The 27,736-nt window shown below is 32.7% G+C and overlaps 1 protein-coding gene across 2 annotated transcripts in view; it reads left to right on the forward strand.

The window, feature by feature from the left end:
* Positions 1-27,704, forward strand: part of LOC118184496 (putative defense protein 3) — a 45,737-nt gene extending 18,033 nt beyond the window's left edge. Inside the window, exons 1-4 of one of the 2 annotated variants that reach the window (XM_035354171.2) lie at positions 5,802-5,951; positions 19,627-19,833; positions 21,841-22,054; positions 26,401-27,704. In XM_035354171.2, coding sequence (XP_035210062.1) covers positions 19,641-19,833; positions 21,841-22,054; positions 26,401-26,467 — 474 coding nt within the window. In that variant the 5' untranslated portion in view covers positions 5,802-5,951; positions 19,627-19,640 and the 3' untranslated portion in view covers positions 26,468-27,704. Of the gene's footprint in view, positions 1-5,801; positions 5,952-19,626; positions 19,834-21,840; positions 22,055-26,400 lie in introns of those variants that run through there. The other variant, XM_035354170.2, reaches the window with a different exon arrangement.
* Positions 27,705-27,736: the final 32 nt, after the last annotated feature.

Here is a 27,736-nt window from a genome sequence, read left to right on the forward strand (position 1 = left end):
CAACAGGACTCCATGGCTTGTGTAAACTTTCTTTTCGATCAAAGCAGCAAAGCAGGTGATGATACTGTTCTTTATTAAAAGCAAACGCTGCATCTAATAATGCGCGACAGGAGATGCTGAACTCGAGTATGCTGCCTAAAACCAATATTATAGATGATCATTATCGTGATACTTTATGGTAAAACTGAATCTCATGTTCAAGGGACATGGAAGACGCAATTAAAACCATCAAATTATTCGAAGTAATTGCTTTATATACGGAATATACGTGAATTTCAGTTCTAGACAATGCATATCCCATTTGTTAGTTTGCAAAGTGTTGTTTCAACTGTTGACCGGAAAATGCCCACAAGAAAGAAGCCCACAGGAAAAATGCTCACATAATAATCCTAACAGGTATAACTGCTCACAGGAAAAAAGCCCGCACAGAAATATGCCCACATAGAAAAAGCTCACATGGAAAAATGCTCACTTAAGAAATATACTCACACGGGAAAAAGCTCACATAGAAATAAGACCACTGATAAATAAAATACATAGAAATATCCTTACATTAATCAATCAATAAAATTAATCAATTTGAACATCGTACACTTGCTTGAATTTTTCAAAGAAAAATTATTTAAATTACCAAAACATCTATGGTATATATATTTAACAAAAACTGTATAACTTATGGGGAGATTTACTTGCTATATAAGATTAACAAATGGGCCGTTTTGAATTAAGGAAAAGAGACGAGGAAGGGAAAAAAATGAAACAGAATATACAGCGAAAAATTATTACAATTTTAATTGTGAAAAATAAAATAATAATAAATATATGTTACACAGTTTATAATATAAACATTTAGAATAATAAGCAAATAGAAATAATTATTTTATTTAAATTACGTAAAATACCTTGTTATATATAAATCATAAATATATATTTCACATAAACTTATTGAATATTAGCTAACATATGTAAATATCTAGTTTTATCATCGATTTCGTCCTAATTTCTTACATGATTCGCGATTACCAAATGTAAGTTTTTCATACTTTCTTTTTTTTTTACTTCAGTACGCCCTGTATTTACGATAGCAAATAATATACGTTGACAGGCTAAATATTTTTTCAGTCCGTCAAACAAAAACCACATACTGGGATAGATACAATTAAATAATGAATTTAGTACCTTATGAAAGCTTTCGTAACAATTTGTGATTTTTGGAGATTTTTCGAAGGCTGCTTCATAATAATTCCACATTTCGATTGGAAACTGTGGTCTTCTAGAACTTTTTTTGGCTCCAAACCTAAATAACTACATTTAAACATCAATTTCTATAGATACACATCAAAACTATGCAAAAATAGAGTGAAAAAACGAAAATAAACTATTAGCAGTTACAGGAAAAAAATGTCGTACAGGGGGCAGTGGTATAACATATTACAGTACATGCAAAATTTTACTATAGTTTTTATTCTTTTATATACCGCCTCTGGAAAGGTTAATGTGAGCATTTGTCCAATATTTTTTTAAATGATCAAATAATTTTTCTTTAAAAAATTCAAGTAGGTGTACGATGTTCAAATCTATTAATTATTGATTGATTAATGTAAGGATATTTCTACGTATTTTATTTATCAGTGAGCTTATTTCCCTGTGAGCGTATGTCTGTGTGAGCTTTTTTCCGAGTGAGCATATTTCTAAGTGAGCATTTTTCCATGCGAGAATTTTTCTATGCGGGCATATTTCTGTGTGGCCTTTTTTCCTGTGAGCATTTATATCCGTGAGCATTATTGCTGTGGGCTTTTATCCTGTGGGCTCTTTTCCTAGAACCGTTTCAACTATGATATTAGGCGTCAGAGACTGCAATCAATACACAGAGAATACTTAAAAGCTAAATGCAGAAAACGTATCGAAACTGTAGCTTCATTATATTATCCTTCATCGAGGTTATACTTCCTTGATATTCATTGCCTCTGAGCGATTCATTGACCTTATAGCCAAAACCGCAAGGTGTAAAATCATGTAATCCTCATGGCCATGCCAGAGGAAAGAGCAGCTAATTAGTCTTTCTTTGACTGAAGCCTTTCTCGCTTAGATTCAGCAAACCTCATTCATACAGATGTGGAATAGCAAAGCTGTGCAGCAGATGATGACGACTTGATAAATGTAACATGCGACTGACCCTATAACAGAAACAAATTATTGCATATGCGGGTTGCAGTTCCTCAGTATAGGTATGATACAAGCAGGAAATATGACGTGCAACTGAACCAGATAGAGATTTTCTGCGACTGCAGAGGGATCTTATGAAAACTATGTGGGATTCTATAAGACTATATTCACTAAGTTTATGAGTTCACTGTTTTAGCAAAATATGAATGTCACCTGCCCATATTATAAACGGTTAAAAATTTTTCATTCCTTTTGAATCGTTAGTATTCATCCATTCAAAAAGAATGAAAGCTTTCAGATCTTGTTTGAACAGCTAGTAAATTCCTTTTCAACCTGTAACCGTTTGAGAAACTTTATTAATTTTGGGGGCCATCTCTTAGTAGTATTACTGTCACATAGCTTGTATAGGTAAAAGAAGATTTTTTCGGAATAATTTCTTCAGCGTGGATGTAGAACGTCGAAATGTCTCAATACGTTCCTTGTGCTGCTAGATACTAGATTAAATACTAATGGATAGATATACGATATTAGTAGCAACTTCTGTTGCTTAAAGTGAAACAGGACTTCCTTCCGCCATAATACAGCACCCAATCATTCGTTTAACTACAACTGACGATAAAGGTCGGAGTATTGCTTAGACCTTCGAAATTCACTTTCAGCATCTGCTGTATTTCGTCAATTAACAAACAATAATTTAACATTCAAATTACAGTCGGTCAGAATGAAATCTACTTACACTTCTTTCAGAGAAGAATCAGTTAGAATAAGATCTACTTCTTCGTTGATGAGAAAAAATGATTTACGATAAGGTGATTCCTATCTTTCAAGTGCGTCTTTATTTCTTTCTTTTTTATTTTAAATTGCAAATTTTAAGTTTCTCCTGTTCCTTTCTTAATATCTGCGAAGGAGAGAAAAATAATTTTAGAATTTTCTACTACGTTTTGTTATTTGCACGTGTTTCCTGTTTCACGATTTTCTGTTTTATGCTATCACTAAAATATGCTACTAAAAGCACTTCGCGACTTTTATAACGCGAACTCTTCACTAGTTTATAATCACCTAGATTACTTGATGTGAAAATTGTAATGCAGCTGTAATTTTAAAAGTAAATATGCTACATATGAAAAGAACTTTGTATCTGTATTAAAATATAAGTCGAGATTTGTTTGAAATCCAGCAGTTTATTGTGCATTTCTTTTAACGTTTCAACGTTTGCATTTCTTTTAACGTACCAACAGCTTGCATTTCATTACTTTACAAGGTATACAGATTTAATCTAATATGAAAAAGTAGGCCAATGTTTCTTTCGTCACCTATGAAACCTGTCTTTCCTTATTTATATTGTATTTTACAAGCAAGATGGAATTCTGAAGATCATATATTAAATTTTAATTTGTAAATAATAAAAGCACTAAAAAAATCATTTCATGTTGTCTTCTGCAGGGCGTTCAAAAAGTAATGCATACCTGTGGTATTAAATAATTAATGAAATAAGAGCGTTCATTGAAAAACAGGTCAACATTTTACAAACATAAATCGTTTCTATAAATAAAACAATGGCATTGTTTTCTTCTGGTAGTGCATACCTAATTAATACCCCAGCTATTACTTATCAGAACAAAAACATGGCTCATTTACTAGAATTATTCGTAGCGGCTGAGAAAAGTTTTTTCATTTGTTATTAACAGTATATTTCTTAATTGCGTTCCTGATAATCGAGTTATATATATCCATCTATTAGCAGAAATATATCATTCAGCTACGATATATCGTCTGTCTCGTATTAACAGAAAAAAAAATATTTGTTGGTAAGCTTACAGCATTCGAGTGTTATGAAAAATAATTTCACAGGATTCTTTTTATTCAAAAGTTTATTAAGGATTATGAGCATCTCTGGGCTATAAAAAAGTGTAGGTTTTCCACAGGAATTTAAAACCCTTCGAAAAAAGAGACAAAATGTTTAAAATTAAAAGAATCATTGGGGTAAATTCTAGATGCGTTGTACACTTGTCGTGAAAGATCCATAAGATAATAAATAAAACATTGTAGAACTATTTTAATAATTTCTGCTTCGTCTCTTGAGAAACAGAAGCAGATTAACAAAAAGGAAGTTGCAGGGAAATTTTCAGAATTTCTGCTTCGTTTCTTCAGAACCAAAAGAACCTTACAAAATAGGGGATTATTGCAGAGCAAATTTAAGAAGTTTCACTTCCTCTTTTGAGGATATGCTTGTCAGCTACCCAGCATCGGTACGACCGCATCATAATACAATTAGGTTCGAGGTTTTGCTCACGGTAGTCTAATTTAAGTAAAGCGTTTTTTATTTACATTCATCTTTCGGTTGGTTGAACCCTTGTTGGTTTCGGAAAAAAATTCAATATATTTGGATATTTTAGAATAAAGACAGAACGCAAGATTTGATTTCTGAAAACTACTTGATGGAATTCAAATGATGCAGGATTTCTTCAGTAATAGGATATCTAACTGTCAAACGACGGTAATTAAGCACTAGATCTCTGATATTATTGACGTGTTTTTTCATTGGTTAAAGTGGACGGCCTATGACAAAGCATGTTTTATTTTTGATGCGTTTTGTGCCTGCTTTAAATATTTTTTCACCACTTAAAAATGTTTGCCTTTGATAAAATGTTGTTTTCAAAAGCTGTCCGTGATATTTTTAAGGATTTCTGTAGCAGATATTTTATTTTAAAAGCAAAATTTAATGCTCAGCTATATCTTTCATGTATAGAAATGACCAAAGAAAAAGTTCTCTGTTCATTCAAAAATGAATTTATTTTCAAATAATAAATGACAGTGAAATACGGATTGTTACCAGATATAGGTGAAAGTCGTAACAACTCTTGTAAAGCTTTGCAGCCGGTTTCTGGGACATGGGTATTTTAAATGGAACATTCCCAATACTTTTTATCACTGCAGTATTATTCTGAATTCCTCCTCACTATGCGGATTCTGAATATGAAAGTTATAATTCATAATTAACTTTTTCTTTTCATAAAAAACTTAATTTTTCAGTTTTTTTATTACGAAACTGAGAGACAAAACGAAACATCTTAAGAGAACAATTTTCACAATAATTGAGATAAATGCTTCTTTTAAAAGTGGTATGTTTTCAACGTGATCCATTTTTGGGACAAGTATAATAGCAAATGTTAAAGTAAGTTTTTGAAATTAATCTGTTTGAAACCCATAAGTTAATCAGGGAAAACATGAAAACATTTAAAAGATACATAACCTTTCCTTTTGAAACCTTTTGTGCCTTGTTAAAATGTCACTATCGAGGGAAAAAAAAGAACCTGAAAGAGCTGCGAAACATAAACGACTAAAGAATCATTTAATAGGGGATGCCTGCCTTTAAGATACTGTTATAACTGATTCGTTCAGTATAATGAAACTTGCCGTTGCATTTGCTAGAACCAGCTATTACTGAGACGATCATTAAACGGCAACAGAACCGATTTCTGCAGTGATCTGTAGTAATTTGGTTTTTTTAAGTATATTCCTCGCGGTTACGCAATCGCAAAACTTGTTTCTGTCATTAGAGATAAAATCTGTTTTATGTGGTTTAGCTGAAAGGGAATATTGAGCTAGTTCGCAGAAAGAAATTACTACTTCACAGCGCATAATGTAAGAGCGTGACGCTTTGTTTATGTGACACAGACTTTCTAGGAAGCGGAAAGCTTTTGTTTTGCTACACTACCAAACAAACAGTTTTAAAAAGTGGCGACGGAGTGAAGTTTCAACTTTTAAGGACACTTTTAAAAAAGGTATGGTAAATTTAAATTGTTTAGACTTTTTCAATTGTGTACTACGTTACATCATCTGCTACATCATATCCTCAAAGGTTATAATCCACAGTCAGAAAACAAGAGATTTATGCGTCTTTCGTGGAAAAAGTACCCGTCAGATAGTTTAAAGTCTGACTGTGATATAAATGTTCTTTTGCATTTACTGTAAAGAAACAAAGGTAACATTAAAAATAGCCAAACTTATTAAACTTATAGCTTCATATTTTGAAAATGCAAACAAAGGTGAAATAGAGCATTTTGTGAGAAAAATTTTATAATTCCATAGAATCTATGTGTTCAGATCTTCGCATCAAGAATTAAATATGAATAATAGTAATAAAGTAAGAATTATATAAAGTAAATGCAAATATTATAAATTGGGAAAAAATGTTGAAATTTCTCAAAAATTGTATTTTGTCGTCTTTTTTCTTCAAATTTTGATACCGTGCAGTCACGTAGATCTGTGGAGTCATTAGGTGTATCGATGCAGGAGAAGGGAAAAATGTGCAGTGCCCTTGCCGGACTTCCTGATTTTGCGTCGCACATGCTTCCAGTTACACCATAAAGGCATGCGGAATAGAGGGAGAAAATAACCATACAAATCTATAAGTTTCATATTTAAAATTAATGAAAAACTGTAGTAACATATTAGTTTGAATAAGAATTGATGGAAATGTCTTCTGTTCTTATTCATTCAAATCATGTCTCAGTATCTTGCTTTTCCCAGTGAAATTAATGATGTACTGCCAAAATGTATTATATGTCAAAACGTAAAATTGACTGGGCCTCTCTTATTCCATTATTTAGTTATTAATTAGCTCCATTATTTAATTTCCATTTCCAATAATTAATATTTCCATTCTTTTGTAATTAAACGGCAGGCCATGCTAAGAGATAAACTACATGGATGATAACACTTCTCGTACGCTGCTTATATTACTTCTAAGCATTCGACGTTTTACTAGAGGTAGCTTCACTTTAAGGTATCCTCTGCATCACGGTTTAGTAGATCATTTAATTGATGCGCATAGGCCTTTCACTTTTCAACCATTAAATAAGCATACAAGAGATGTATTCTGAACAAAATGGTGGGCTCTAAACTAAATTTTAAAGTACTGTTGCGATTAAAACGTCAGTTTGAAAAACTGAATATTATTCCAAAGTGTATACAATAGTAAATCAGGGAATAAGAATTTCTTTTCAGTACACACTTTTCAAAATTGCTGTATCATTCGGAACAATGAAACCTGTGCTCGCTACACAGTTATTACATGAATGGGAAAATGTTAAAATGCTTCTATAATGACAAATCTGAGGAAAAAATTCTTCTTGTCCTGTTGTTACTCTTTTATGTACGCATTCGCATTTTAGCAAAAATTCAAATGCCTTCAAGTTTCCCTCAGAATATATCAGCCATAACGCCCCTTTCCAAATACGCGGAACATTGCTGTATGCTTCGCAACAATAAGACAGATAGTTGTACTCCCCGTATAGTTATTTTATTGAATGGCCAAATATTTTATTTTTTACTTACTTACTTATCAAACGGAACTAAGAACAAGAGGCGTGCGTTTCTCAACTCACATCAGTTTGCAAATTAGATGCGCGTTTCGAGCAATAATTAAGTCACGAGATCAAATGGGAGTTTGCTTCAGACAAGTAATGTAAGAAAAGTTGCGGAACAGGTCAAAAACCAGGTGGTTTCAACTTCCAGCTAACGATGCCGGAAGTTAACAGCAAAAGTTCGTCGTGATCATGAAGAAAGGGAAAGTCATTATGATTTTTAAAAACAAAATCAAAAGGAAAACAAGAAAATACTGCTTGACTCATACACTGCCAGTGGGTTAACCTCAGGTTCATTTCTCGACAACGCCTATCTAAAAGGCAGCCATACAATGGATTACTACTTGAAAGTCGGTTAGTTCGTGCATTAGCATAGATGCATTGAAATTAGCATCGCTTAATAGGCCTTCGCTCTAGTGGAATTATGAAATAACAAATGTAAGGGCAAGGATATATTTCTTATCTAAAATCTTAATGTAGTTTCTTTCCGTACCATTATAAATAAGAAAACAATAGTTTTCTATCAGAAATGAAATGCAGTTTTAAGGAAAAAAGAAAATCAACATTAAGAATTTTTGCCATATTTATATATTTATAATAATATATGTTTTCATCAAAACTCAGAATATTACTTTTTTACTTTATCTTGCAGTGTTGGTATTTGAAATTTTTACACTCTGTACCTAATTTATTATGATTTTTGGATAATTGTATACTTCTTTATGTTTCTTAAATGCTGCATGTATAAGACCTGCATGCACAGATCTTGTTGTCTTTCTTATATAATGTGTAGGGCTGTTGTCTGAACCTGGCGGCCCGCGTTGCTGCATGCTGTTCCCAAAGCAATTTTATGCGGCCCACGGGGACATTTGATTTATGTATTTGTTGCAAATACAGCGTTACAAAGATTTCAACATTTTAGCTGTTTGAAGTCCGAGTTTATATTATTTTCAGTTCCATTAAAAACGAACAGAAATAACTCATCAGAAAATCTACTAGGTAAAATAATTCGAGCTAATTAATTTACAATGTACCGTAAATCGTATTCAAAGATTCGATGATGCAGATTTTATTAACTTTAATTGGTACAGGTCAAAAATAAATCAAAGCAATTACGAAAATTTGAACTCAGAATAATCGCTTTGTTTAAGAACACATTTATGGATAAAAAGCTGTTTTTCACAGTAGAACATTAAAAAAAGGCATCTGATAAACATCAACAATCCGTGACGAAGATAATTTCTATTAATTTTCTTCAAGGCTCCAAGACTTTTAAAGGACGAACGTAACCGATATTTTAATTGTAAAGTGCACTTTAGATTGTAAATGCAACCTACATTTGAACTAAAAAGTATAACCGTGAAAATTTTCATACAGGTACCAAAATTTAGGTTTTCAGACAGAAAATAAATATAAATTGAATTTTCTTCTTTTGCGATATTATTATTATTTACGTACGCTTTCATAAATATTTAGTAAAATATAACAAACACGTTAATGAAATCAAACTTATTTAAAATACGTTTTATTTTGTTAGTAAATTGTTTCATTTAAAAAAAAAAAATATATCTGTTGCCAGTTGCTTTCAAATCGTGCATTCAACCTGCACGCAATTTCAGTTTGAGACCATTTAAGCAGGGGATCTTATATTTAGAGAAACGTATGTGCGTAACTTATATATGTATGGATTGCAATGAAGTATGTAGGGATTTTTTCCGCAGTTAGGAACCGTGAATAAGATCCGCATATAGCGTTTAGAAATGATAAACAAGATCTGTGACTGCTATATATCGTTAGAAGGAAATTGTATCATATAGGAAATAATTAGGAGTATGTTTGAGAAGCAAGAATGATTCAATGTGTTTGATTTTAGAGTCTATAATGAAAAAGCAGGTGAATGCTTCGGATGATTTAGATCTGATTATTTGGATTATGACAAACCATACTTTGGCTATTTATCTGCTTAAGGGAAGAAGAAAATGCATCAGAGAAACAAAAAACGTTTGTGAAGGAAATTTTGGCTGAGAGACTTAAATTTAATCTAATAAAGTATTCGGGATCTTCTGTCCTATATATTTAGCCCAAAAGAAAAGGAGAAGAAGTATATGATAGCTCATCAGTTTATGCAATAAAGCAACGGCAATAGTGCTGCCTGTTTTTGTGAAAGTTGTAATTTATCCGTTAAATTTACCCATTACATACTCCACCGTGAAACACTTTTTAAAATATGAGACTTGAAGTTATTTATAATAAAATCAAAACCCCTTTCTACCTCTGCCTGTACTTACTGGCTGATTTGAACTATGTAGAGAAAAGTAATTTTACTGCGGACAATATGCATTTTTAAGAAATATTATGTAAACAGATGGTTGATTTTTATTTTTGCATATGATGCTTTTTATAGTTAACAAATGCATTAGCCCCTTTTGATAGAACACGCGAAAGAGTGTATTTTTTGCCAGCTTGTTGCCACCAGTGTGAGAACGGTTAAGGCCGCTGGATGCTGGTAGTTCGACTTCAGTAGAAACAAAAGCGAAAGGGCTGGCTGCATATGTGATTTTTGTGGATTTTCCCGTGTGTAATGTAAATGCGAGCCAGTTTCCCATAAAAAATCCTTTACGAAGTCATCTCTCCCTTTTGACTCATAGTCTTCATATGCTTTGCCATATCCAAGTAACATAACTTAATCTTTTAGTTAATTCATTACTCTGATGCAAAATATAGCATTTGCGTTGTTGATAATATAATGAGGAAATATTTGCCTTCTATAGAAATTAGGAGAGAAATTGTAGGTTGCAGTTTATCTAGTATTTGTCATCAGTTTCCTTACCTTAATGAAATTTCTGAACATAAAGCACAGATGAGAATTACACATATGAAAACATAAAACACTACTAAGGTACATATGATAATTTTTTCTACTCGCATTTATCATTTTAAAATTTGCAATGGTGATTGAAAATTTGTTAAATAGCTATTGAATTTCCTAGTTTATTCTTCGAACATAGCTAAATCATAGCTAGAGGTTGTTAGCTGAGAAAAAGGTGTGTGATGTTGTTAGTCAAGTTTGGGTGTAGCTTCGGCGATAGCCCTCGCTTTCACTTTAATTAAATAGTCCAATTCTATCCTGAAAAATTAATGAATTTCTCGGTCTTGGTGTTTGTGTCATTCACGTAAAATTACTGAAAAATTAGAAGAAATCTAAATTTACCCACCGAATTATGAAATGCGCGTTTTTTGTTAGCCACCTTACAAAATTTTCTTCTTTTGCAGGCCGTGCTATAAAACCTTCTTCTTTTTTTAATGTTTCTTACCCGCATGCTTTTTTCCTATTTAATTTAAGCGATGCTTCTTTAATTTATTTTTCCAAATGATACATTGTCATTTCTACTACTACATTAAAATTAGGTAGCATTTTACTAATATGTATTTTGGCGTTTCACTTATTGTAGTGTTTTCCTAGAAAAAGAATTATATTTCATAAAAAATCAGGCCAGTTAAAAAAAATGAGTAAATATAGTGGATTTTGTAACAAAAATTTACACACATGAGAGCAGAAAAGAAATTTAAACTCTTAAACTGTAAATCAAATTCACTTTTATAAGAGGTATATTATCATGCGTGAGGTAAAAAGAAATAAATTCGAAAATCAAATTATTGGGGGGGGGGCAAATTAACTTTAAAAGATATTGATTTATTCATAATAAACTCGTTGAAGATTACTGAAAGTTTTCAATTTCAGGCTGGTTATTAAATAAAAAGCAAGTAGTTGATTTCGACTAATGTATATATGTTTTCCAAAAGTCCTAAATCAAATCTTCGAGTAGTCATCTTTATTTGCTTGTTATAAACTGATAAACGTAGCAATAAACCTGCATAATAAAAGTTTATTTGTAAAGCAATTAAGAACATCTGTAATAAATGTATCAATAAATTCGCATCAAGTCTTTTACTGACTTTGTTTCCTGCTGTGCTAAGTAGACTTTCAAATTCTCAAGTATATTACAAGGACTTGAAGTATTTCGTAAAAGTAACGCTCATCAATTATTTCTTAATAACCTCGAAATAATACGTGAATAAAAAGGAGGCAGGTGAATAAATACCAAAGAGGTAGTCAGACCATTTTCAACATTCTTTTAAAAAGCCCTTCACTTTCTCAGATGAAAGAAGTTCGCCGTTTCAAAAGCGGCAATTCACGAAACAAAAGACCATTCAAAGGAAATACTCGATTTTAGTATATATGGATGCGTCGCTAATCAAAAGCAAGGCTAAAACAATTCAAAGTAACATTTCTTTACTATCTGGCAGACAATACTTTTTGTGCTGAAAACTTGCACACTAGAAATTTATTTATCCAATATAAAATCGTTCAATCGTGTTAGAATAAAAACGGATTTCGTATAACAGAGGAAGAATAAAACATTAGTTATTAAATAAAATTTCTGAATAAGGTACAATAAAAGAAGATGTTGCGTACGTTGGGGTTCGTTATAACTCGATGCACACACAACAGATGATAGCTTGATAACATTCCTTTACAATTCTGAAACTTTCCATAGAACCACTTAAACAGCTCTTTTCAGTAAGTACCACAGAACACAATCAGTAATTACACTCAACTACTAAGAACGTTAACCACAAAGCATAACAAAGCGTATCTAAAAGGCGATTCCAACATAGAGATATCTCAATGCTCCGAAATCACGTTAAACTAAACAACTACTACTGAAAAACTGTTGCACTACCTCCGCTGTTAGCTTTCATCCAGCCACTAAGAAATCCCTAGTACCTACCACTTCTCGAAATTACTGGAAGGCATATGAGGGCCGGATACTGCTACAGTTACCATATAAGATCAATTACAGTAATTCAATTACAATACTCATTACAGTTACACAGGAAACAGATCAAAATGTCGCCAAATGGTTGCCAAGCTTGACGACTTTTGGCGATTTCTCTCCAAATCTGGCGACAAAAATGAGTTGCGAGATGGCGATTTACTCAGCGTTGATTAGACTTGGCCTATATTGTTATCTTTCCGGCAGAACATCCCTTCTTTTAAGAATTCAATGGTATATTATACACGTTATATACACAAAAAGTACTACAGTCTTATATGTAATTTCACTAAAATAATTTACATATGGACAAAATTTGTAACATTGCCTCCTTCCCGAGTACTGCACGTCCCGGGCAGTACAATCCTTGGACAGAAAGCCATACTTGCAACTGAAGAAATTCAGAGCAATAGTAAAATAATAATCTCAATACATAACAAACCAAACATTAAGTCAATAAAGAAATGCATGAATTTACTGATTTGTATACAAATAGGACCCTGGTCTTAGTATACTATGCTCTCGCCGGTCTTATATAGTCCCCCCGGCTCCCGAGAACTCTCTAGTACATTCCAATTCTCGAAATGACTGGAAGGCATATAAGGGCCAGATGCGATTACAGTTATGTGTATGGATTAATTACATTTATTCAATCGCAGTACAAATAACAGTTATACAGGAAACAGATCAAATGTCGCCAAATGGTAGCAAAGTTTGGCGAATTTTCTCGAGTTTTCGACAAATTTTTGTGACAAAAATCAGTCGCCCAAACGATTCGCCAGCTTGGCGATATCTCACTATTTTAGCGAGATAGCCGTTTAGTCAATGATAAATAGACTTGTAGTAATATATAAAAAATCGTACAGTTTCACATATAATTTGACTGAAATTATTTACGTATGTACAAAATTCATAACAACAGTATAATTACTGGACATTGTGTCTTTTAATTTGACCTTTTTATGGTTATTATAGTAAATTTACTTCGTTGGAAAATAAAGATGTTTTCCAGTCTTCAATGCATCCAGTCCTTTTTTGCATCAATTTGTTCTAATCTAGCAAGCATTATAAAGCATCAAGTTTCTACAAAATTCTGAATACCGCTCTTCATTTGACAACGAGAACAATCTGCAGAAATTTGAAATTATTGGATTATGACAAAGCACTGTAGGGCTCTGCCTACAAGAAAGAATATTCTAAGAGTTGGTTATTGGAATATGTTAAAGCACACGAAGTCTATCTGCCAAAAGCAGTGGTCACCGAACTTATGAAGCTTCTGAGCTACTGCACCGTTTTTAAATTCTACTGTGAGCTACCAACCAAAAGAATTGCCAGTTTTTAAAAAAAATCTTAAATCTGTTTATTGCCTATAAACTTACATATCTGGTAAATATGAAATTAATTTTAATTAAGCTGTACATAACAAAAAGAAACTGAAATTAAATTTTGCATAAGAAAGAAACTGGAATGTAGTTTGTAATAAATAACAAATGTAATAACAGTTTTTTTAATAAAACTTATTATGAAAAGTATGAAACTCCCTTTTGTCATCAACACAGTTTCTAGTGTCGGGAGAGTAGGTAGTGGCTGCTATTCGAATAAAGTTGTTTCAAATATTCATCAATGAGTCTGCGTACTTATTTTTGATAAATTTCATCCTGGAAAAAGAAATCTCACACCGATATGTAGAACTGAACATTACCTCCACTTTGAGACAAACCTGGATCAAAATTGGGTATTTTCTTTAGGAAAAATAAGCCAAATATTTTTAGAGCTTGAAGAATGTGATTTTAGAGATAAATCATCTTAAAAATCAATGTTCCAACTCCACTGCCTCATCGTCTTCTTGAAAATCAAAATTCTACATAACATCAGTACAGAACTTTTCATCATTAATTAAATGCGATTTGACAAACAAAGCTTTTGTTGAATTCACTACTTTCTTACGAAATGATACACTTGCATAGCACACAGTAAACACACACATTTGTCCTTTACCTGGGTAAAGAAGTAATCGGCTTCCTATTCGAATAAAACTGATAAGCTTTTTGCATGAACACGCCATAGTTAGAACGTAGCGTATACAATCAACTACGAGATGAAGCATGCTCCTTATATTAGGTTTGTATACATAGTTACATAATTTCTGTATAATGATTGTTTAATTGTTGACAATGGCAGCTGCGCTGAAGAAACAAGCAGTTATCGTCAGCGTCAGCTCAGTGGAGGAATCAAGGTTAGCCAATCAGAGGGTTAACGCGATCTACCGAAAATGTTCCGCGAGCTACTAATAGCTCGCAATCGACGGTTTGGCGATAGGAATTCTAGAAGTAACTACCTCATATTCAAGTTAATATATGGCGGATGTTCTTAGTGAAACTAGCTCGTATTCATGTTTCACACGGTGAAAACTATGAAAATACCCATGAATGTAGCCTGTTCGCTGAGATTCGAACTTGAGTGAAACAACCAGCACTGTAATTCATTATCACTTGGTAGGGCTAAATCGAAGAAGAAGCACACAAACTAAAGGATTATTTAAATACGACAAAGCACACTAGCCCAAGGAAAGGCTTGTTTTCAAGGAGGACCTTCTAAAGGAAAGTGGGCCATATTTTACATGAGAACAACTAAAATTTTCTCATGCAACCAGTCTTTTCATCAAGATTTTTATCCTAGAAGAACTACCAATGTTCAGATGATTTATCATCACAGTCAGTGGCGATCCACGCTGAGCCTAAACTCAAACGCTTATCCTAATACAACACAACTGGAAACAATACTTTCCCCCACCCAAGAAAAAAAAAAGAAGCGTGAAGAATGCATGGTGCAAATTCACTGTTAGATCGGAGTGCAATTTTCTTGGTGGATAGTTTTTTTTTTATTATTTTTACGGAATAGACTTATTAGAAAAAAACACTAGCAATGTAATTTGAAAAAAAAAATACGTAAGTAGTATAGAAACAAAAATCAGTTTTCTTGTTAAATTCGAATTTTGTCCTATATTGGATAAAACGGAACGTCGAATAATCTGTATTTTAAAGTAGCATATTCTTTTAAATCTAGCATATTCTTTTATTCAAACACAATTCATTCATTTTTAGCGTAATTTTAGTATTTTTTCGATCAGTTTGATGCTCTGTTAAAGATTTTGGAATATGCTTTGCTGTGTTTTATGTATTTGTATTTACTTCACCTAAAAATTATTGGAGACCGTGGCTGCTTAGAGGTTATGTTATTTAATATGGCAAATATACGAAGGCTATCTGCCTAGTGGGAGGGATTTCTTTGTGGAGGAATTTCTAAGTGAACTGGGCTTGGATAAAACCACAGAAACTAACCATGCAGCCAGTCTCTTTCACCTGGGATTGAAATCTGGTCGAATTATCATTATTCATTATTCATGCATTCTTCATCATTATTCATTCAGCGGTCTTAACTACTCGGCAGCTTAAAGACATTGCCCAGAAAAGCTGAATACTAGAGTAGTTTATTCTTTTAATGCAAAGAAAGACGATGCTTGAAAAGTATCTTTAAACAGATTTTGTTTCTTGAAAAGAAAAAGAGAACATCTTTATAAAATAAACCGACTAGTGGCATAGTGTACTGCTTGCTGATCATTATATGCGAGGGAATGACTGTATTTCGTAATTTATTTTTCTAGTATCAATGTTAGATGATTTTCCTTAAAAAGCCTTGAATCAAGACATACCTTCCCTTAGGCAGATAGCTCTTGTAGTACCTTGCCGTAATCTGATAAATCCCATTTACAGCAAAAGAATAAATTTCTTCAACTGCATTTCTTGCTCAGTTTTAAAAGCTGCTTAACTGCTGTGTATTTCCCAATTTTAAATCTGACAAGGCCGTGTTTTTCTTCCTATAAAAATTGAAAATCGAAGCAACTTATCTTTCTGCTTTAAATTATCTTGACAAATTTAAGATTATTCTATTACTTCTGAATGGCTTTCCGTTATAGTTACTGAGGAAAAATACCTATCTGCATTCTGTTTATAACTTCAAAAAAGATCCTGGCTTCGGCACAAACAGTTGATTTTCCGGCCAGCATGTAAAAACAAAACTTCATTACACATTATGTACTAAAGCGCTTTTATTAGGATTTATTTTATCAATAATATCTTTCACCAAAGAATTTTAATCCAAAGTGCGCTTTTTCGTTAATCCAAAGTATCTGTTCATATTTTCACTAAAATGATCCCAAAAAGAGTAGGTTTTTCTCCCTGTCGAGAAAACAACGTGTAAAAATCTGAGTTACTTCCTTATCTATTCTCCTATTCGTGGGGATCTATAAGCAAGTAAAAACTTTCTTGAATATAATATACGTAAATAAGATTTAACTTCCCGTGTGCTGTGTAAATATTTTTTTTAATTTCTGAACGTAAGCGTGCTTGTCTTAGAGGCTTACAGTATCGAACAAACAGCTTACGACACGTATCAAGAGATAGTCTGCTTAAGCTTCTGAAAGAAATCAATACGAAGGCTTAACGAAGATTAGGAGCATCAATCTCTCAAATATATTTTTAATAACAATAGTGGGATCGTGTACTACGTTCAACTGTGGTTCGGTAGGACATGATCCTTTTTTATCTTGCACAGAATCTAGCTAAATAAGTAGAGCCTCTTACTGGCCTCTTCAATTAAACTAAGGCTAGTTCTGTACTCTCGTTTGACCAGAGATATAAAAACATTAAAAAAAATTGGGAAAAAAATTCTTATATCATAAATATAGACCATGCATTTTACTACAATTCGCCTAATCTGCTTTAAGCAAAAACAAATTATCTAGAAAGGGATGAATACTAAATAAATTGACTGAAAATCCTTAAAAAACTGAGACGAATTATAAAAAATGAGTCTATTTTAAGATCTTTTTCAATAATCAACTTAATGTTCACGACTCTTTTTACGCATTTTGATACTGCTAGGTAACACAAATGTTAAGGAGTTTCGTTGCTTCCTGCATAATGCAATATAACTCGAATTCTCAGGTCTAAATAGGACATCTAGTCAGTTGAAAGATCTAGATATCTGACCATATATATGTTCATTACTGGCCGAGTGGATAAGCTAAAAGTGGTAGTTTTAATCAGATCGGAATACCGACGAGTGGGCGTTTATCGTAATAATGTAAACAAATTTTATTGTGTTTAAGCCTGCTTTATTTCAGCCAAGATTATAAAGTACAAAGGAATAAAATATTCCTATTTCCGTTAAACAAACTAATTTTCACAATATTTAACAATGAAATTCGCTTTCTTTGGCATAAATACATAAAATTTTTCTATTTCAAGCAAAGTAAAACAATGCGGTTTCATGGGTTTAGTTTTACATAAACCATATAATGCATACTTATTATTAGCTAAAATATTTACTCATTTTAAATTCGTAAAATGTAAATCTTATGAGATTTAGGTAAAATGTAAAACTAAGCATAAATCTCATTTTTATTTTTACTGCAATAAAACTAAACAAAGGAACTAACTTTCGTCTGGCTAAAAGAAAAAGTATAAGCTATGTCTGTTAACGAAAGTTAAACGAAGCTGAATGGTAGCCGCAATAAACAAGCGTGGTGGGTGTACATACACTATGCAATAACATTCCTGTTAATGCTTATTTGCTATGTGTTGTCCAAATGAAAAGCTATAGCATGCTGTTACAAACCTACGTGACTGGTAAATAATATGTGATAATATTCTATTGCTCCTTTATTTATTAATTTATTGGAACGCATACGTGAACTGAACCACCGATGCAGCATATGTGAACTCTCTACCAAAGATTTTTTAAGAGAAACTGTTTCATTTTTATGTTACGAATGAGGAGAACTAAGCAAACGCCCACGCAGCTAGTCCGACTGGAAACCAGGTCGAACTAGCACTATTCAGCGCTCTTATCCATTCCGCAAGTTTTGGGAGTGCTAACACATTATTGAGTTAAATGAGCTGAATGAGTATAACATATTAATTGTCTTTCTATGAATTAGTTTTTACTGTAAGCTAAATAAATACATTATGTCCATTCAGTTAAATAAATTATATATATATATATATATACGTAAAATAAAAATTAATATGTAACTTTATACTTTAAATTAACTCTTAGTTCCTTTTTTTTTATAATTTGAAAACGCATCATATCTGGAAATTAAGTCTATAAACTCCGCATTGCGCATAATTCCTCAGTCAATGAGATTAAGGCAAAACTTCTAATATAAATAGCTACCAACTGCGAAGTCTCTCTCTTTTTTTGGCACTTCGCCTTCCTGCTGACAATCTATGCCTCTGCTTGCTATTCTCCATTGTTTAGGATGTAATGGCATATCTAAAATTGCAGGGCATGTTTAGTACCCCTAGTCTTCTACTAATTATGAAGATATGCGCTAAGAGATTCGTAATCCAAGCTGGGTTGTGCTTCTTAAAAGTCTAGCCGGTCTTTCCACTATGACGCAATTCCCAATCATCTATGCAGTAGTATTTTCGGCCATGACTAAAAAGTGAATTGTTATTATATTCCGCCAAAATTGCAATATGACGTGTATATTCTGCACTCTTTTGAATTGCTTGGGGGAAGGGGGAATTATCAAAATGATAAAAACAAGTTAGAGAAAGTTATAAATAAAACAGCAGTAAGCTTATTTGCTTGCCTTGAAAGAAACGAAGCTAACCGGATAATTAGAGTTCTGAAAAATTGGAATTCGGAAGACTTGTGAATTTTGAATAGTTGGTTAGATTATTTGAATTACGGCAAATCATGCTAGGAGTATCTGCTTAAGAAGGGGGAATGAATTTCTTCAGATCAGTTTGGTCTGTTTTATTTGATTATGGCAAAGCACCCAAAGGTTATCTGCTCAATTCCAAAGGTTCAATTCGATGGTATTTTAAGTAACCCTACGCCGCAAAGACACTATATACTTCTTCCAACGGACGGATGAGAGGGTATCCTATTCCTATTCTCTCACTACCAAACCTCTGGATAGAACTTTCAAAATGCCCCATGCTGCAAAGACACTATGCACTTACAAAAATCCATGTCTTCTCAGTGATTAGGCCCAGGCAATGTGCTATAGTACCCTTACCACTATGCCAGCAGGCTTCCATAACACCATGTCAACAAGGTGGTCAAGATGTCAAGTTTATTTAATATGTTTATTTTAATTCTGATCTTATTAATATATGTTTTGAATACCTTTTATTAATCCATTTTTCCTGTAAATACATACAAAGTTTTGATTTTAGTTTGCTGTGCAGCGATGCTGAGAGCTTTGTTGTTGGTTTCTCTTGCCTTCATTCCTTTGGCTGCGGGGTGGCCGACAGGAGCACCGAGTAAAGCATGCGAAGCCATGCTTCCCAAACACGGCAATAACAGACCTCAACCAGCTCACCTTTCTCCTTACTCTTTCATTCAGTCGACAGATTCTTACAGACCAGGTGACCAAGTAATAGGTTAGTATTATTTTTCAAGTTAATAATGAAATGCTGCATGCTTAAGAATGATTGTGAATATCAATTTTCTTAAACTGAGAGTTTTTAATATCTCTGGCAACACAATTTCATGAAGCACCGTTATGGAGCTATTTTTGGTTCTTTAAAAGCAGTTTAGTTTGTAGGACAATTTCTCTCTTTTGATAAATGTGTTAACTTACTATTTCTCACTTCACGTAAAAATGTAATACTTCTGCTATCGATGTTATCAAACATACCGGATGTGATATTTCCTGCATTTTTATATCATAATGAATAATCTCAAACTTCTATCTCTACGCCTTGTCTTCTAAAGTCTTTGAAAGCACATTGATATCGTTGCTGGGATTAAAAACTGGCATTTTAAATGCTATTTTATTATGGATGATTTCTTGGCCTTTTCAGGATTTCTGATATTTAATTATGTCATACTAATAATTGCTATGACAGCTTTATAGCTTCCAGGTTGACCTTGGAGTAAGGAATCTACTGTAAACATACGTACAGTCTACAGTAATGCCCATTGAAGGTATCATAAACTGTACTCTACTGTCGATAGAAATGTGTAATAATTGAAAGAAAACACGTTAATAAAAAATGTATAATAAATGGAAACAATCACATTTGATATAATTCATTACTGGGATACTACAAGCGGCGTATGACCTGAGGACTATTAATTATTTCTTTCCTCAAAAAATACAATAAAACGAATTTTCTGGTTAGTTGCATCAATTAAATAAAATTTGAAATTTCTTTCACAACTTTAAGGCTGATTTTACTTGACTAATTTAGTAATATTTTTTTAACTTCCTGAATAACTAATTACCTTAACACTTAAAAAATATAGCAGAAGATAAATCAGCGTTCCGTTATTTCAAAATTGATTCTTGACACTTTCTTTACTTACTAGTATGTTGTAGGTTGCTACTCATAATGCTTCAGCCTTATTTCAAGCTCTTAGGTTAGAGGTTTCTATCAAATCTGCCTTTTAATGTAGCTCAATATCATCCAATTTCAGGAAATGCTATCTAATTATAATACTAACATGCAGTTAAGTTCTTGTATTACTATCTTTATATCCTTTTCAAAATTAACTGATGCAACTACCTTTTATGCATTAGTATACTTTCCTAAAAAGGAATTGAAAATTCCAGTTTCCATAAATTATAAAGTAGACCCTTACGTCCTATAAGATTCTAATATATCTGATTCTCAAATATGATTTAATTGTTTTTCTTAGAGCTTTGAAATGAGATGAGAAATAATTATTTATTTCGGAAACGATTTTTGAAGCCTATTATTAACAAGAGTTTGCTATATGACTATGTTTAAGCAAACACCATACGATATGAAATTATTTCATAAATACGTTAGACGCTTCAGTTCAAAAGGACTAAATCAATATTCATTTGGTCAAATTCATTTGGGCAAGTATTTTTCTTCTTAATTGAAACGCTCTTATCTCATAAGAATGGAATGACTGTTACTTTCGGTTTACTTTAACTCAGTAGCAATTTTCTACCGTAGGACAAATGAGTTATATTACAATCGAAAAATTAGAGTCGGTGTATCACAAATTGTATGCGATGCTCCAGCCATTCTTCTAAACCTGAATAAGTAATAAAAAGCATTAGAAACATCGTTTTTGGTTAATTAATGGTCAAATGTTCATAAAAATAATCAATTAGATATGCTACAAATAATATCAATTAGATATATTATTAAAAATAAAATGTTAATCATTAGAAGTAGGTACATTGTTTTGGAATCGCCCTGTTAGTAAGTAATGTTAAGATTTAGTTAGATAGTTAAAACTAAGATGAAATTATTTCAGAAACGACAATCTCTCAAACCACTACAGCAAGCTAACATAACTTGTTGCGACATGAATAGTAAGTAATAGCTTGTTGCGACATGCATTGTATTGACAAGCTCTGAAAATACCAATTTCAAAACTATATTCTAAAAATGTACTATTATTTCTAGTGTATGTCCAGGCTCCAGCAGGTACTCCCTTCAAGGGTATGATGGTACAAGCTTATGACCCAAGAACAAATAATACCATTGGGGAATTTTTAGAAGGTGTGGGTTTGAAGAAAATATTTGAATGTGCAAGTATGTCTCACAGTGATAACAGAGACAAGAAATCAGCTACACTTGTGTGGGTTGCTCCTCAGGATTCTGGAAATGTTCGATTTAGGTAACTATATCATTTTGAATAAAAACATTATTACAAAAGTTCATACAATATATCGAATTTTTGAGAAACTAATGGACATATTTTGATTAAATTCGGAATGAATGCACATTTATAACAAACAAAACTATGTATCATTCAAAAAGTCATTTTTATGTACGCATGATTATTAATAAAGCTCACAGAGCAAGAATGTCCATAATCTACGATGTGATATCGAACTGAAAATGAGTATAATATGGCACATGTTCCCGTCTCACAGCGAGACAGGTCGCGCAGCGTAACGGTATACTAGATAGGAGGTATTTGAGGGGTCCCTATGGCAGTCGATATCACTCCTACAGCAAAGGAGTCTCCGAGATAGTTTTCGAAGGAGGACAACGAGATGAAATTGCGCTCCCAAAAGCGTCTCAGGCATACACTATAGTGTTAAGATTAGGGGATCTGGCTAGCCATTCCATGCGACAAATATCTACATTTTCCAGGTAATCGTCGACCAGCTGAGGACGAAAGCATATGGATGAAAGCTGTCGTCAATTAACAGGAACCCAGGAACAATTGCGGCCCTGGTAAGTCGAATATAATGCCCTACGATTTCCTCTCTATACCTCATAGCACTCAGACAACCTTTGTCAAACACATAGAGGAGTGTGCGGCCGTCCAACATAATGCCTACTCAAACCATTACACCTCCACCATCGTAATGATCGTTTTTCCTGATGAAGGAGAGATAGTATAATGTTCGAGACTCTCTTCAGAGAAAGGTACGCCGAGAAACAGTGTCCATTCTGAATCTCAACTCATCTATTAAAAGCACAGATCTCCACTGAAGTCTGGTCCAAGATGCATATTTTCTGCACCATGTTAACCCGCTCTCATGTGCTGCAGTGAGTGTGACGCAAATAGCGGATCCTCTGGAATACAGCTCTATCTCAAGAAGCTTTCTGGCAAATGTAGACCGTAAAACTCGGGTTCCAGTGACAGCATACAGGTTATGTGAGAGCTGTGAAGCTATACCATTGCTGCGTCTCAGCGCTGAAATTATCAAATAATGATTCTAATTCGACCTTGTGGATCTTGTCGACCTTGTCCAGGCTTTCTCGATAAGGCTCCAGTGTCCTGAAACTGTTTCCATAAATTGCAGATGACACTGGCCGTTACATTGAGACAACGCTGAGCTCAGTAGCCGCTTGTGCTTGTGACTGACCTGACTCCAATCTGCCGACAATTCTGCATCTTCATTCCACCATCCATACGTTCGTGGCTACTCATTTTACCTGATATCTTATAAAATTGGTAACTCATTTTACTAATACCTTATAAAATGTACCTAACTCTTGCGAGAAACAAGGCGAATGTCGTAATGGATTAGGAGCACTTAAATTTCCGAAAGCCCCTCGTGCGTTTATATCCCCTCCACAACCATAGCTACGCAGACACGCACGCGTATGGTTTCGCATTCGACTTTGAACATTTTAATAACACTTCGACGGCATAATTAGTACCTTTGGTTCAAATGTTTTCCTTAAAAATAGACATAATTTTCCATTTATCTTCATTTTGCACACGCGTGTGTATTAGCTAACGCGAAGGAGAGGTAAATGCAGATGTAGATTTCAGATGTCAGTACAAGGCGCCTTTACGTGCTTTACCTTGATTACAATTAGCAACCAGCTGACTCAACAACTTTCGAGTACAGCCTGTTCGTTATTGCAGTGAACTGCCGCAGCAGGCGCGCTGGCTACCAGCTGATCTGTTCCCTATTCGTATCAACGACTGCTGCGATTCCTTTAATGCGCATTATGTTTGCTTACTTCATACTAAAGTTGAGCTGAAACGATCGGTGGAAAAAAAATGAAGACTCAAAACAAAAGTTGTTTCTGTAAACTTATACCTTAAACTATGGTCATCATGCTAGGTATGTTAATTATATTCTTTTGCTTAAACAAGTAATGAATTGCTGTTATTTCAAGTTAAATACTGCGAAATATTTTTACAAAAATGTTCAGATAATCAGAATTTATTATGAAAGTCATTTTATTTTAATACATTAAAAATAAGGTCTTCAAAACTTATTATGAAGCCATGCATTTTAATACGTTAAAAATAAGCTCTTCTTATTAGTTTCGAACAGTTTTAAAGTTGGTATACTCTTCTAACTCATTCAGCTAGGAATGAAATCATTTCAGAATTTGTTTTTTAAATCTCAGCTTTCAGGATCATGTGAAGAACATGAAACAACAAAAAAAATGCTTTTATATATCTAAAAAAGAAAGCTAATGTTGAATATACATACTATTTCACTGATTGGACTAAATATGTATCTGAACAACTGCAATTAAGTGTTCGTTAAAATTTCTGAAATTGTATTTGAGTCAGAATTCTGGATAATTTAAGTAATCCTCTAGAATATATTAAGATTGGAGTAGGAAACGTTAAGAATCAACTATGCCGTCACCGATATTCGAATACAGGATCTTTCAGTTGCAACTAGTCGTTCTAATCACTCACACAAACACAGCAGGCCTAGGGAATGTTGTAGTTACATATAATCGCATCGTGAGAGAAATGAACTTTCGCATTTTCTTCATCTTCAGCATGAAAACGTCAGTTATTAAAAGAATTCTCTGTTTCAACGGAATTCGTTTTTTTTTCAGAAAATGTGATCATGATCATTTATGTTTGCATGCGTAGACAACAAGTCTTAAACGTGTTTTGAATTAACCATAATTCTAAATGGCAAAAAATGTTTGGTAATATTATGCCAGTCAGAATGACTATTGCTCAACGAATATTAAAACTTTTTGTAGCATTTAACAGCTAACACTAGGCTCGATCCTTCTTTCCCAAGAAATGGAGTCATGGCCTTTGTTAGCCTGCAGTGCGTGTAATAATGCTTGAAAGCCGTTGTGAAAGAACCACAATTCTAAACATAATGAAAAAATAATTTAAAATTAAAAATAATTTAACATTATTCTAAAAATAATGTTACAAACAGCTGATAATGTTTGATTGTATCATACCAATCATAATAGCTATTGGCGAGCGAAGATTACAGAATTTTACAGCATTTAATAGCTGATTCTAGGCTCCATCCTTCATCCGGAAAATGCAGTCACCTCCATTTTTTTGCCTGAATATGCGAGCAACAAATCTTATTTAATATCACAGTATTTAGTAGCAGAATCTGCGCTCTATCAGCTCCCCAGAAAATGCAGTCATCAGGCGTCTGTTTGCATGCGTTGTGCGAACTATAATTTTGTGAACGCCGTTGTGTTCATTGGCTTGTTTGAATATGGCAAAGCATATGAGGACAATCTTCCTAAAGGAAGAGAGCATCCGTGGAAAGCTTTCTCAGGGAAATTAGCTCATATTCAAAAGCGTCGTTGTGAAAGAATCGCAATTCGGAAATTGTAATAATATTTTATAATATTATAGCAGTTAGAATAGCTATTGCTCAATAAATATTAATTTTTGTTCCATATCATTTAAGATCTGAATCTAAGATTTTTTAACCTTCCAGGAAATACAGTAATGAGCATTCTTTTGCCTGCATGCGCAAGAAGAGCAATAATTCTTGAAAGCCGCTGTAAACCAACCATAATATCGTAATTTTAAATAACAAATAATATATTGTAGAATTATATTGATTAGAATTGGTTCTTGCGTAGTGTTAACACGTCTTCAACGTCAATAAAGCAATCGTTCGGATTTGTGGCTTGTGATTTGAGATGGGTGATGCGCCAACTAGAGAACATAACTGTCATTAATTTTATTGCGTAATAAAACTCTTTAAAAAATCTCTTGAAAAATAAACGCTTTTTGAGCTGATCGTTTATCATGCATACTAAATTAACTAAAACATTTTTTATTATTCAATTTTAGATGAGTTTGCAAAACGATATACTGTATAAAGTCTGAATATATGTACAGTATTCTGGATGATATAACGATGCTCGCTAAAACGACCACTGATCATAGCTATTATTCTTTGTGCAAAAATTTCCTATCTGATGAAATTATGTTAAATCTACTTTTATCATAATGATCACTCGTTAAAACATCCTTTTTCTTTAGAATGCGAGATGTCGTTCTAACAAGCGTCAAATTTATTTTTAAAGTTAAAAATATTTTAGGCCATTTTTTCTCTCCTTTTTATGCATATATTTGATACTTTATCATACTTTTGATATATTTGCAGTCTTAACATGAAATTAGTTAAGAACTTACATGTGATTTTTACTTTTAATCTTTTTCAACATTTCTTAGACAACATTTATCAATTAAATTCAAATTTTTACTAATTTTATTTGATTCCAATAAAAATCCGCGCCTGTTTTTTTTTTCAGAGCAACCATTGTTCAGCAGTTCAACACATTTTACCATGGACTGTCTGCTGCCCTACAGAAGGTCTGAGAAAATAATTTGTACATCAGAAATGTGGATGGTAGTCGTACAACCTTGATACATCCTGTTGCCACATGATCCATATAAATATCACATTTTACTTTCATCCAAATGCATCTATCTCACTATAATTTACTTTTAATACCGAATTTGCGTGGAAGCCATTCCTGTGCGACGAATTACAAACTTAAGCTGGGAAAACAATAAGATTTAATGATGCTTCATGAATAAAAGCTATAAAATTAAATAGAAAGGAACATTTAAAATGATTCAACTGATAAGAAAGGTTGTGATGCAAAATGACATAATTTAGGTACAGAAAAAGATTTTCATCTGTTGTTTTAATTCCATGGAATTGTGTTACCACATGAATGTAAACAAGTACTTAGCACAGAATACGCAGAATTTTATCAATAATTAAAACACAAGACTAATGTTCTAACAAGCATATAAAAATATGCTTATAAAGCATATATGAACCGCATATAATAAATTAACGAACTTAATATTTTAGTTTTTCTCACCCACTCACATTTCTATCTAAAGAGATTTACTATTTTCCATTTTGATTAATTTCTTCTATTTAATAAAGCGATGCACAATATTTTAATATCTGAAAATCAGTCTGCATCCTAGTACTAAAATATTTTTTCTGAAATGGTATTTTTACAGAAGTCCATTACATTTTTTGTAAGAATAATGGACTGAATCTTGCATAATTTTAGCAAATAATAAGCTTCAAAACATTTCTTTACCTTTGAAAATTCGTTTATTTAAGGATTATTCTATTATTATTAACATTCACACATCAGCAATGCATTTCTCTATGCATCCATAAAACGGTAATTCATATACATAATTTTATTTCAAGCAGTGATGTCAACACAGTGTACTGAAACTTTTTTACTTTTGAAGAAAATTTCTTTTAGACTATATATATTACACATGCGCTCAGAAAATATTTACTGCAGACTACATACTACTTTAAACAGATAATTCCTTCAAGACAGGTGTGAAAACTTCTAGCTAAAATAGAACTTTTTTTTTTATTTATAAAACAGTGTGAATCATACTTTAAAATTATATTGAATTCAATTATGAATTTATCTGTTATACATTTTTACCTCTACCAACCATGTACTTATTTACAGAATATTATACAAATGTATTTTGTTGATAATTTTTACAATTATACAAAAGCTTTACATATTTGACTTGCTTTGAATAAAAAATGTAGAAAAATGTTTTTTTTGTTTCTGTTTTCTATTTCATGTTTAT

Source organism: Stegodyphus dumicola, chromosome X2, assembly GCF_044657685.1.
Source record: "Stegodyphus dumicola isolate Sdum_Otavi_A_Nest chromosome X2, ASM4465768v1".
Lineage (NCBI taxonomy): Eukaryota > Metazoa > Arthropoda > Arachnida > Araneae > Eresidae > Stegodyphus > Stegodyphus dumicola.